This window comes from Gavia stellata, chromosome 3, assembly GCF_030936135.1.
Source record: "Gavia stellata isolate bGavSte3 chromosome 3, bGavSte3.hap2, whole genome shotgun sequence".
NCBI classification, from domain to species: Eukaryota; Metazoa; Chordata; class Aves; order Gaviiformes; family Gaviidae; genus Gavia; species Gavia stellata.
In genome coordinates this window covers 78,999,942-79,013,933 of record NC_082596.1, presented here as the reverse complement: position 1 = coordinate 79,013,933, position 13,992 = coordinate 78,999,942, and the positions used below count along the sequence as shown (strand labels likewise).

At 38.8% G+C, this 13,992-nt stretch overlaps 1 protein-coding gene across 1 annotated transcript in view; it reads left to right on the top strand.

Moving 5' to 3' along the window:
• The window catches only part of SEMA5A (semaphorin 5A), a 345,320-nt gene that overhangs the window by 325,523 nt on the left and 5,805 nt on the right, over positions 1-13,992 (top strand). Inside the window, exons 19-22 of the mRNA XM_059836141.1 lie at positions 2,103-2,273; positions 7,640-7,795; positions 10,891-10,938; positions 13,163-13,374. Of these exons, the coding sequence (XP_059692124.1) occupies positions 2,103-2,273; positions 7,640-7,795; positions 10,891-10,938; positions 13,163-13,374 (587 nt within the window). The remainder of the gene's footprint in view (positions 1-2,102; positions 2,274-7,639; positions 7,796-10,890; positions 10,939-13,162; positions 13,375-13,992) is intronic.

Genomic DNA, 13,992 nt, shown 5'->3' with positions numbered 1-13,992 from the left:
GTCTGTCCAATCAGGCTATCCAGAGGCCAGATACATTACTTGCAAAAGTTTTTACAACTGTTGTCCTTAGCAAGGAAATGCCAACCCCATGTTTTCTTGATTTATAGGATAATGTTGCAAACAACACAGAGACTAAAATGTTATATATTCAACAACTTCACTTACAGGATTAGTTAATAGCCTTAGGTATGCACTAGTGAATTACCTGTTTGATTAGCAGATGAGAACCTGAGGGTATGTTGTGTCTGAAATAACATTCAAAAATGCACATATAGGTTTTAATATCAAAATAGCAACATTCTCCTAGCTCATTTTCTCACTGTTGCAGCCTTTGCGTAGAAATCATTCTACTTGACTCACTGGGTGGATTTGTGATATACAATGCTACCAAACCAAAATCAGTATTTTTTTTAATGTTCTATGTCTCCATCTAAGAGAGAATTTAAATGCAAATACTGAATAGATATTTTCATTGTAAGTTAATTTTTTTTCAGATTTGGAACCTCTTATTTTTTGGTAAGAGATAATTATGGAATAGCATTTCAATAAACCAGTGGAAACTGGTTTACTCCTTGAAAGGCTGTTTGATTAATTGAACAGAAAGGATCAAAAGGAGTCATTGTGAAATGCTGGATGAAGGCTTTGGAGACTTCAGTGACAATCAATTGTTTCAACAAACCATGAAGTAAAATCTTACAAGGAATGTCTTAAATTATTGCACTGTAAAAAAATTGTGTACAGAAAATGTGTACTTACCTAGTATTTTTAAAAGTAGGCAATAATGAGTTTCTGCGCACTGCTGCTGTGAGCGATGGGAGAAAAAAAGACGAAACTTCTGCTCAGTTTAGGGCCCTGTTGTAAAACAAAACTTTACTGGCATATTGCCTTTATTATACTTAGGGTCTCATCTATTAGTGTGAGTTGAATTACGCACTATTTCTTTTAATTAGTTGCAGACATGGTAAATAATTTCCTCACTTAAGTGTTAAGAAAGCAAGTGATAACACTTTAAATAGAGGTTTGAAAAGAAATTCATTTTTTGTAGGTTATGAAAATTTTGAAAGTTTAGATTTTTGTTGCTTTTTTTCCCCCAAAAAATTTGAAAGATAAATGAGCAAAATACTGAGATTCTTTGCAGAGGGAATGCTGTCCCTGGGAGAAGTACCTCTGACTTTGTCATGTGGCTGCAGATAGGAAGCTTTTGGCAGATGGGCTGCAATATGGCCATAAATGCCAGAAATACATCCTGGAGCAGTAGCTTTAAGAACAGAGGCTGCAAAGAAGCCAGTCCAGTGCAGGCAGTGAGGTGAACTTTTCATTAGAAGCCTGTCTAGTGGCCACATGTCGAAAGCCATCTGACAAATGGGGCTCCCATGAAATCCAACCTACATTTCAGAGAAACCTTGTGAAAACTCAGACTTGAGAACAGTTTGTCATACTTGAATCAGTGAATACTAATGGGAGAAAAAAACACAACTTGTGTTTGAAACTTTAAGTGGCAACTCCTTTTTGTCATTTGTCTGTCGCTTTTTGAATTACTGCCATTGTTCTGCTGCTAGTATCTATGATAGAGCTGCATTAAGATTGTAACATTATATTGGCCCATCAAACCCTGCAACTGTGTTAGATCAATTGAAATGGATTGTAGGGTTAAGGCAATCTCACCTGGGTTGCAAAACCAAATCTGGATTCCTCAGTCTCTGTTGATATTATTGGACTAAGTTTTATTTTATAAATAAAAATTTACTTTCAGCTTATAATACTTCTGCTAAACAATCTTTGGTATTTTATTTCCTCACAAGTGAGAAAAGAAAAAGAAAAGAAGAGTTTTGGCCTTAAAGCTATTATGGTACCCACTGAAAGTGTCTTATATGGATGAGTAACTTTGTTAGACTTCCTAGTATACCAGGGGCTTTTAAAATATGTAAATTAAATTGCATTGTGGTAAGGTTAAATTTGTGGGCCTGTGTTCAGTGGCACCTAAAAATGTCCAATAATTTCAGTAGGCCATGAATAAGATCCATAGGATATGAGAAAGATGGGTTGGATTATGTCATGTCACACATTAACTTGGAACAATATGATATTTTGTGTCTTTTCAGTGGATGGAGGCTGGTCTTGTTGGTCGTCTTGGTCAAAGTGCTCGGCAACTTGTGGAGGAGGGCATTACATGAGAACCCGCTCCTGCACAAACCCAGCACCAGCATATGGAGGAGATATCTGCCTTGGACTGCACACTGAAGAAGCACTCTGCAACACACAGCCATGTCCAGGTATGGCAAATCAGCCGATGCAGCTTTGTTGTTTGTGTGCCATAGAACAAGGTATTCACAGTTGGGCAACATAATGCTCCTCGATCTATTATTTAGGAGCAAGTAATTTCTCTCTCTTATTAAGTGCACAATCAGCTCTTACATGCTACAATCACAGTAAATCAAGTAATAGCAGGTTATAGGCTACAGGACACCACCTCCTCCCTCCCTCTTTAAAAATTAAAATTTAAGTTACCAGGTTCCAGGTCTGGATAAACTAAAATTGTACAATATTTGAAGTGGATCATGTGAGCGGCCCGAGAGACTTTTAATAACAATATCACAAAGTGCATTTGTTATTACACTAAACATTCACAGCAAGCAAATTGCTGAGGTTAATATACAACCACATGTTATCACAAGGTCCTTCAAGCAGATAATGTTTGCCCTGTTTTCATATAAAACACAGAGCAGACCTTAATGCTGTTTGTAAAATACCTTTTTCAACTTCGGATGTTAAGAAGCAGAGACTTCACCTTTTTAAATGACTGTGGAGTACTTAGTAAATGAAATGTCTCAGCACTCCTGTTAGTTGTACGTTATTATGGAACATGACATTTTCTGTAACTTTGATTCTGCCTTTTGACCATATTAAAGGAAACTAATTTTTTCTGTGAAATTTAACTGAGAATTAGAGAGTAAAACCACACAAAACCAGATAAAATCATTAGTGAAAAGCCAGTGGGAAAATTTGTTTTTATTTATTGCTGATTAATGGATTACAGGCAACAGCAAAAGGAAATAAGCAGCTCTGATGCTGCATTGTATTACTTGCTTCACAGAGAGCTCCTAGACTTCATAGCAAAAGTTTTCTGCTCATGTGATGAGGCTGTGCATGTGAAGGCACAAGCCCCATGAGTTTGAATTTATGGATCCTATTACCTGAACTACAATTTAAGTTAATTTCCTTTTCTAGGCACTTCATGTCTTGCAGCAGAATAAAAGTACCTACTTTATCAAAATTAAAGCAGGTGCAACACTCTGTGTTGTGTTTAAAAAAACCCCAAACATAGAAATCAGTTGAAGATTTGATTTCTCAAGACAAATAGTGTATATTTGTATGTAGAAGTTACATAGCTGCCTTAGTATCCTTAAGGCATCTTTAAAAGGTCAGAACTGGTGCATTCATTGTGCTAGTATTGTAGCTATTTCTCTTGTTGTGCATTTACTTTGTACTGCTATTTTTCTAGAAATAACAGTTTGCGAACATTTATAAATAATCTCTTCATCTTATTTTGACCTGCTTTTTACCCAAATTTTGGAGTAGGTGGGGGGTGGAGGAGGAGGAGGTTGGTTTCATTTTGGTTCAGGAAAGTGAAAGCTTTTATAAAGCAATAAAATTTCAGAGGGTGAAATGCATTTCTCACATTCTGTGATGTTTTATTAATATTTCAATCTCAGTGAAAATTTGCCATAGGTTTTTGAAACAGCACATCATCATCTAGCTGTGAGAATGGCCCTTGCCTCATGTTTATCATGTAGATTTCAAAACTTTTTTTTACTGCTCTTATTTCACATTGTTATGGGACAAAAAAACCTTCAGTGCTACACATGTCAAATTCGGACAGGCTCCTGCATCCCTGCAGAGCCATTTTCATGTGAGGATCATGTAGCCAGTGGTTCCTCCTTGTGCATATCTGGAAGTACCATTGGTGACATTCGCTGCTTAAGTGACATGTTTAATATAGGAAGGGAATAGTAGTGACACTTGGAATCTAAGAACAACCAAGCAACACAGAAATGCATGTGCAAAAATGGAAACTATTTATAATCTTTCTTAAGTTGTGAAAAGGTTAAAGATTTCTTGGCATTTGATGTAGTACTCTCTTTTTTTGGCCAAAAAAACCCAGCAGAAAACTAAAATTTCTGGAATCCTGATACTCAGGATTTTTTGAGGATATGGAGGGTTAGTGGTAAATCTAACTGAAAGTATGCAAGTATGCACTTCAAAGAAAGTAACAGACTTTTGTCTGCAAAATACATCAGTTTTTCTCATATTTCATTTTGAAAAATATATCACTGTGTTTGTGGTTTTTTGTCTAATTTATCCAAATGCAAGCGCATAATATGAATGGAAGCACTGCACTATTGATCAGTAGTGATTTATAGACTGCTTATCGGCAAGTGTAATTGGTTGCAACTGTGTCTCTAATGTACTGAATAAAGCAGTATTTTATACCTAAAGTATTTACTGCTCCTGTAAGAGGGGAAAATATATTCTATCCTTGAATTGCTAACTCACATATGCAAATAATGGATAAAGCAGTTGAGCATTTAGAAATGATGGTGTAGTTCTGCGTGAAAGAAATTTATAATTTTACAGACTGGTGGCCTGATCTTTCTGAGGTGCCTTCTTCACCAAGGGATCCTTCAGGAACTGCTTGGACTTAACCTGGCTTCAAAGGCCAGCAAAGACTCTGTAGGTAGAAAACATGCCATCATAGTAAGCTTTGCCGTGTTAGAGGTGAAAAACAGTTCCAGATTAAACACCTCTCCAGTCCACCCACTCTTTTCCATCCTTGTGACTTTTGCAAAGCACTGAGGAGCAAGTTGAGAGGAGCCTGCCTGAGGTGCAAGAGAGCCTCAGATACTTTGAAGATAAAGAAATCAAAGGGATGAGGTAGGATAACTGAGTCTGTAGAAGTGCATGCAAAAGCTATGGGTTCAGCATGTCTGTGATGACACAGATAGTGGCTCCAAAAAGGGCAGGTCTGCCAATTTGAAATGATACATCTGTCAGTCTTGGGTGCTTTACTTCTGTGTGACTCTCTGAGCTCTCAACAGTGGCACTCCTCAAAACACAGGTTTGGTACCAGGATCCACCGTTACAGGGATGTCCATCCTTCTCACACTTGCACTGATGTACCCTCTCTCCTCTTCTATGATTCTGTGTGCCAGCCGGAGCTGATCAGCATGGCACCAGACCCACTGACTACCTGTGCTGTAGTGCCTGGGCTGTACTATGGGACTCCAGGATGGGAGGGAGATGCCCTGTGTTGCATATGTGGGAAGGTCCCAATGGACATAGGGTCTTTTATAGGATCCTCTGCTCAAAGTGCCTTGACAGAAGACCCATGCCTAAAGAGCGGGCTGGAGCAGTAGCCATGCCAGTCACTAGTATGTAACCTAGCATGATCTACACGTACTCTGAGGTTCCTATTTTATCCTGGGATGTAGCCCCTTCAGCAAGGAACCTGGTGGGCCAAAAGTACATTGGGCAAGACGAGACTGCAGAGTGCCAACAAGCTGCCTTTAGGATGCTCACAAGCATTTTGGCAGCTGCTGCATATATCCCAGTTATACCAGGATTAGGCAAGAGTATTGGCTCTGGCTTAAACTGGGCCAAGATTTCTAATGAGCAGCATTCCTTTAAACTTGAATGAGCAGGGCTTTATTGTTACTAAATATTTAAGGTAAGGATCCAGGTACTTAGTTTACTTAGGTCCAGCAGCTGACACTGGTGGCGACAACAGCAACTCCTGGCTGTGCCACACTATATAAGCAGGAAGAAGCCTGCTCCGTTTGCTTGACTTCCACTTCAGCTCTCCTACCCCCCTGAATTAGGATCCAACTACATTATATCATCTGCCTCCATGCTCCTACTACCCACTCTGCAAATGAGGCCCTCCCAGGACCTCTCCTAGGAAACAGAAGAGCCAAAGGACAGAGCTGAGTTTTCTTGCTCCTCACAATAACAAGATCCTACTGTCTGACATCAGCTGCTTGTGTCAAGGTGACACAAGCCCTGTTGCTCAAAAGATGCCCCATCCGACAGTTGCTAATTGTTCATAAATATCAATATCCAGGTTCTTACCTGAGCTGCTGAGCAAATCTATTTTATGAACAAATCCACAAGTGATGACATGCATCTGAACAACAGACTGCTGGGACTGATTGCTCCTGTCTCTAACCAGCACTCTCCTACTGTCTTGAAATGGTCCCAGTACCACTGCTTGTGATCTTCTGTGCTAAAGTTATGTCCATCTCCTCCATCCATTTCTTTTTACCATACTATTGGTTAGGAACTGAATGTCCAACACTGTCATGGAAAGCATCTATTGCTTGACAGTTTTCAAAACTGCATTCTCAAATATTCTTAGCAGAATCTGTTAAATTTTAGATGATGGAGAGTTTTAACCTTTTCCTCTATGGCCAAGGGGAAAGTAATGAGTAAATGTGAGCCTTGTATGCTGGATTTATGCAATGTACTGAAAGGGGCCCAAAACAGTGCAAGACTTTCCTGACATTCCACCTGATTCACAAAAAATATACAAAACCATAATGAATTTTCCAAATTATTCACAAATGTTAATGTTCTTCAACCTAACGTGAAACAAAATTAGGTTAATATATGCTTTTTTATTTTAAGCAAAATGAAATTCGTAAATTTGTTTCATAGTGACATAAATTAAAATTTTGAAGTAGAAACAAACTTGGTTTAGCATACTAGGACTATTTAATGCATATCAAAACCATAAAACATATCTCAGTGAGAAAGCCAACAGAAGAAAGAAAAATGTTTAACTGAGCTCTGTCTTCTACTATACATGCCAAACTCAGAAGACTCCCATGAAGGCAAGACTTGTGCTTGAATTGTAAGAAAGCTGAGCTCAGTAACATCACAGCACCCCACAGAAATGAGATCAATTCACTTCATTTAAGGGAAATATTCTGAGATCACACAGGCATGAAATAAAAATGTCTTAATCAAAACTACATAGGCAGAGGAAGAAATCTGGAGAAACAATACAAGCTGATAATGAACCGAATGGGGAAAAGACGCTGAGAATACTTGATGAGATCTCTTCTATTTACAGCAAAGAAACGGACCTGAAACAACAAAAGCTAAAAAAAAAAAAAAAAAAAAAAAAAAGTATCTGCAAGATACTATTATTTTTGTGGTTAAATAAACATCCTGTTTCAGACCTGGAATACATACTCTTATGTCATTGCTACTTGTCAGGTACATAAAAAAAAAAAGACAGTCTAATGACCTAGACTGGAATTAACTCCACAGCAATCACTCTTTCAGTCACCACCGCAGAATCCCTCCAGCTTCTCGCTTCCACACACAAAGGCCATGGCAGAAGCCAAAGCTGTAATACGTCTGCGACAAATTACCATCACACTCTACAGTTCAGAGACTTTTGCCAAAGCTGAACTGCCTTTGTTTTATCATACTGAAAGAGCTGTCCTCTGCTAACTGGTGGTAGCTGGGGATGAGGACTTCTGTCATAATTCAGAAATACGCTATTTCTCTCTCACTTGGCGTACTTGAAGCATTTAATTGCAGCGTCTGCATGTGTGTCCCTCTCTGCCTGTTGCAGACAGCTGGTCCGAGTGGTCCGAGTGGTCTGACTGCGATTCGTCTGGCTTTCAGTTCCGTGTTCGGCAGTGTATCATTTTGTTTCCCGTGGGCAGCCAGTGCACGGGCAACACCACGGAGAGCCGAGCCTGTGCTTTGGACTCCAACTTTATACCAGGTGAGATCAGACTGCTTCTTGAAGGATTAGTGAAATCTCTCAAGGTTTCAGGAGCGAGGTGTAGTACTGTCCCACTGTGCAGAGCCAAGAGCTGGAACAGAACTTGCCTTTTGTCAGCCAAAGTGTGTTGGTCTACTATGTAGAGGCGATGTTGCTAGATCTGGTGTCTTCATGAAAACCTGCCTCATGGCAGCAAGTGCTGTGGAGCTGTCCCTGCTGTCGCTGCCTGGGACTTTGGTTAATCACTGTCACAGCATTCTGCAGGTCGCTCCCGTCCTACTTGGTAGCAGGGAGCAGGGATGGCTAGAGACAGCTAGGAGAAATAGTTTACTTTTTACTTTAATTTATGTGGTTTTGAGGCTTTCGGATTATTAGAGAAACATTCCTCTAGGTTTTGTGGTTTGCATATACAAAAGTGGGTGCTGTGGTAGTTAATCTGGAAATCATTTCATGGAGTCACTTAAATTAATAACTGCTTAGAAAGATACATACTATTAACTGTGCCTCAGGTCCTTATCTCCCCCATGACTGCTAAGAACCTGATGGCTAGTCATGTCATGTATTATTGTACAGCATTTGTCAAAACTCATGAGTGTACTCTTTTTTTTTCTTTTTTTTTTTAAATCACAGCAGTCATTTAAATCCACAGAACAGTATGGGTGGCCACATCGCATTGCTGTTAACAGTCATCTTTCTGCCTGTGTACATTAAAAAAAGCTAGCAGTCTTTTCACAGACAGAGAAATGTACATTTTAATGTATCATTTGAAATGTAATTATGTTTACTCAGTGCAGCAACCTTTTTATTTCTGTGACTATGCGGTACAATATAGTACAATATAACAAAGAAACCAACAAATTTAAACACTGTTTTTATGGAGGGTGCATAATGCTTTAACTCCCAAATACTATTTTTTCCTCCAAAACCAATGTGAAAAATGTCAGCGTGAAAGCAAAAACTCCCACATTGTATTTTCCCCTTTCTCTCAGGCTTCCGAAGCAGCTCCATTAATATTCACATTCTGTGAATCCCCTGCTTAATCCAATATAAGCTCTACATCTTGTTTTGGAAAGTAGGCATTTTCAGAATCTGAAATGAGCCACCTCTTCTCTCGCCTTTCTGGTTTGTTTGCCACTCCTCCTCAAATTACCCATATCACAGCAGATAAGGTCATGCCCATTATGCTCACCTTAAGCAAACTAGCTTGCTTTCTTGGGATTGCTCAGCTTGCTTTCATTCCCCCAGGTCCTCTGACTCAGAGTTCTGTCCCTCCCTCCCTCCTGACCTTTCTTGCTTTTTCTAATTCACTTCCCTCCTTTCCTCAGCTAGTGTGCTGGCATGTCCACCCTCATGTTGTCTCCTCCTCCTCCTGCTTACCTTAGCTCTGTTCCCCTACAGAATTTAGTATATACAGTGATTCTGGCAGAGAGCAAAAAAGACTCCTTCTCGTCATTGCTGCTGCTGTGTTTCCAGAGTTAGTCCTTACCAACATTCCCTTGCAGAGCTTTATGGTTTTCTGGTACATTTTTTTCTACTTTTTGCTTGAATTGTGAATTAAAGGTCTCAACCAGACAAAGTATGCTCTCAGCCTTTAACTCTCTGTGAGAGTGCTGTTCTGTCAGGTCTGATACTTTCTCATTTTGAAAATAGTTATTGATTTAGCATGTGAAGAAAGGTAAAAAATTGTGATCCCTTTAGCAGTAGCTGCATGTGGATCATCTTTTGGCAGTGGAGAGCCTACTCTATTATTCCTCACACAGAAGCTATTGCATACCTGTGGCCATCATTGCTGCCCTTCCGTGGTCTGTTTTTAGTTCTGCTAGAGACATCCATAGATAGGAAAACCAGAGCTGCATGCAGTGCTCATGGTGTGGACAACACATGGATTTGTAAAGTGCCATAATGCTGATATCCTGTCCTATTCACTATTACTTTCTTGGTAGTACCTAGCATTTGGTTTGCCTCTTTGATTGCTTCTGAGCACTAAGCTGATATTTTCATGGAACAATTTGTCATAAAACCCCAGTCTTGCTCATGAGTAGTAATGGTCAGCTCACAGTCCACCATTTTATACGTGAAACTAGTATTGCTTTCCACTGTATGTATCGCTTTACACTGATCTATATTCTGTTTCATTTGTTATTTTATTGCCTAGTTTTGTAGGGCCCTTCTGCAGCTCTTCATAGCATGCCCTTATCCATGCTACCTTAACTTTGTACCATCAGCAAACTTCAAACCCACATTTTCTTCCTGCTTTTCTAGCTCTGCTGAAAAGCCTAGATCCCTGCAGAAGTGGTAACCTTCCTCCATTGTAAGAACTGGGCACATAGTACAACCCTGTTTTCTATCTTTTCCTTCATCTCATTTGTTGCTTGGAAAGGCTTTAACAAAGAACTTAAAAGCTTTTTGTGAAATCCAGGTAGACTGTGTCAGTTACCCCACCCATATCCACATGATCATTGACCCTTTCAGAGAGGTTTGAGAGATTTGTAAGGCAGGACTTCCCTTCACGGAATCCATGGTCCTGAAGTAAAGAGTGAGGAAACTTGATTGCCAACAGATTTTATTCAATATTTATTCAGAATTTTTCTGAAGTCAAAATGGTAAGGATACAGGCTAGAATTACATTTTACTAGTTTACAGCTGAGACCCATGAAATTGGCAGTCATCTTTTTGAAGATTCGTAAATTCCCTCTTTTCACATTAGTGCTAGACGTGACTTCTAGAAGTAATGACCCCATTTGAAATCAAGATAATTAAACTCTCATTAATTTTACTACTCAGAAAATCAACACTTTCTCAACATGCTTAAACTGCACAAAGAATGTTTTCATGTATTCTTCATCTTTTTAATTCCGGAGATGTTTTGAGGCAAGAATTAAAAATATGTTGCTGCTTTTGCTTGGGAAACTAAGTAACCTGAAGATGTCATGGGACCTTTTTGTTAATTCTACAACCTAGTCAAAATCTTTTTTACTTTGGATTTGGAGTGACTGTAGTAGAATAAATTTTTAAATCCTTACTGTGTTAATCAAACTAGTAGTTCTCTGCAATATTTTCTCTCCTTGGCATAAGCGGTTTATTTATTTTTCTAGAAATATCAGTGGCACGATCCAGCAGCATAGAAGAAAAACGATGTGGCGGTAAGCTTTTCAGCTCTAGATGTGTATTAAATACTGAAATATTGATTCCTCATTTTTCCCTTTTGTTTCACCTTTTGCACTCTCTTAGTTTTATTCTACCTTCTAAATGCTGCATTCTCATTATTTAGACTAGTGCAGAAAAAGAGATGTAGTTACTACAGGATTTCTCATTAAATACCCATTTGCCATTGCTGACCTTTGAGACAAGAACATGTATTACTGGATGTCAGTATGGTAGTCACCGTTGTCTCAAAAAGACATTTCTATTATAAGCTAGTTATCAGTAGGTGAAAATTTGTAAAGTTGCTCCACCTTTTTTAGGACAATAAATACACAAACCTTTTTGGGACTCCAAATGTATAGCAGAAAGCCAGCCTGCTAACCCATTTAATAGCTCAGACTGCATCTGGGACTCATTTTCAGCTTTGCTGCCAAAGACAAAACTAAAAAGTAAAAAAAAAAGTTCCATTCCAGAGAGTCCTGATGCTAGCAAAATAAATCTTGAAAGAGAAAACTGTTAAAAAATCCCAAACAATAATAAGAAGAGAAAGGAAAAAATGACCATTTTTTTGTGCTGAGCTATCACGCTTAGTCTGTGTTGTCATGGTAATAGCTCTGGCCAGGTCTAGTATTCTTCCATGCACAGATAAGCTGCATTTTTAACCTAATAAGGGACAATGAAAACACAGGGGTTATGCGAGGGTACTAGAATGCTTGGTAACTTGTTGTGGGAGCCGGGATAATGCAATTTGATTTTTTTCCTAATTAGCAGTGGTACACTGAAAACGTTTTGCCAAGTTCAGCAACAGTGGGAAACTCTTACAGAAGGATATTTCAGTGATAATTTATATATTGGGGTAGTCAACCTAGTCACCTAAATATTAGTTTGTGTTTCTAAATACCCAGTAGGCATGTAAAGGTCCTACCTTAGGCATTTGCCAAAAATAGGACCCATGTGCTGGCCCATTTGTCTGTATTATAGTGAAAAAGGTCTAACAGAAGTTTTTCAGACTATTGCCAGTCTTTCAGTTTAAAGATTGCCAAATATTTCATTTGTGCATGTAGGCAACCACAAACAAAATTTCAGTAATGTTAAGATGAAATTTCCAACATGAGCTTCTCAGTGATACTTCTTTCTTAATCAAAAAGCACAGCTCCAGTTTGAAGTAACGGTGAAAAGCAGTGTAATTTGTTTATTTCCAGTTAATCCTACTGGTGCCACATCTGACCTGATATCTCTGTTCAGTAGCGTCAGGGAATGATTGTGCTTTAGATTCCCTTCTACAGTTTCATTCAGCAATGAGCTTCCTCTCGGTTTTAATCCTTGCGTAGGTGGAGAGGGTTTCCCATCGTCTGAGCCCATAGTACCTTTGAAGGGCAGAGCAGACAGGAGAGTGCTGGGTTCTGAGTTGTTGACTTTGCACTCTCTGGCTGCTATGGTTAAAAGCACACTAAGCTTTAAGGAGTCTGTCTGTCTGTCAGTCTCTCTCCTTTCCATTTTCCCCTAAAACACTGCCATTTCTTCCTCATCCCCCCCTTACATACAGAAAAAATTTTGAAGGCTGGAGAAGGGAACAAATTTGCTGTACATCAAAGATACAGAAACAGTGAGACCCAGCAAGAATCAAAGCAGGGTATGGAAAAAACGTATGCCACTGCTTCTGGGGCATGCACCAAAAAAAGGGAATACAGAAAACATTTTAGGGAAAGCAGGATTGTGATTCAAAGATACCAGGATTTTGTTAGTTCTGCCACAAGTCATTATGTGTTAGAGAAAGAACTAGTAGAACAGCAGAGGAGGTGATACTGTAGTTCACTGAAAAAAAAAGCTATGTATGTGCCTTATATACATAATTTCTATATAACAAGGCTTTGTAATACAGTCTGAAGAAAGAAATTTTGCTGAACTATTCAAACATACAAAATGCAATTCATTCATCTGTTGTTTGAGTTCTGAACTTGTTTAAGCATCTTTCAAAAATCTCAGTCTTAATACTTACAGACATGTATGGGTATCTAAGATTCTTATAATGATCTCTTCAGGGAAGTACAATGCATTTGCTACTGTAGGGATAAACCATTGCAACTGAGATATTTCTGGGAAACACATGAAATTTCCCTTATCCTTATTTGAATCAAGCACTTGTTTACATTTTTCCCCAAGCTTAAGATTTTATTGCTACTTCCTTGAAAATAAGATTGTCTTCTGCTCTCCACTCTGCAGAGTTCAACATGTTTCACATGATCGCAGTGGGATTAAGTAGCTCAATACTTGGTTGCCTTCTTACCCTGCTTGTTTACACTTATTGCCAACGATATCAACAACAGTCCCATGACGCAACTGTCATCCATCCGGTGTCACCAGCTCCTCTAAATACCAGCATTACCAACCATATCAACAAACTGGACAAATATGATTCTGTAGAAGCCATCAAGGTGAGAAGTGGGTTGGGAGCTCTATAGTGCACAAGGTATATGGTCCTAGACAACAGTTCTGCTGTATCAAAAGAATGCTTCTTGCTAGTTTTCTGCAGTGGCATTTGGGCTCAAATGATGCTGATTGTTAATAACAAAAATAGGTTTCACTTGAAGCATTGTAATTACAGATCCTTTCCTTTGTCAGTCCCTATTACATAGGAAGTTAGATTTTGTGTGTATATGTAATTTATATACATAAGGCAGCAGCCTTTCCTGGAAAAAACCAGACAGGTCAAGTTTTGTTTTGTGGGTATTTTTTCCTAATTGTATTCCCTGGTGGCTTGTTCAAGAAGTAAATAGGCCCATTAACAATCATCATGACATATATTGAAGATAATCCTTTGGCTCTAATGATGTGGTGTCAAGGGCACTGTTAATCTTCCTGCACTGTCTTTATACAGGAGATGTATCTGGTGAATATATTCTGGGTCAGACTCTCAGCTAGTGTACATACCCAAACTGTTCTGTAAATGAGCAGTACAGATTTACATTAGCTGAGAGTTTGGCATGATATCTATATCATATGATCATTGTTTCCAAACACCTATTTTCTTTTTATGACCTTTTAGAATAGCT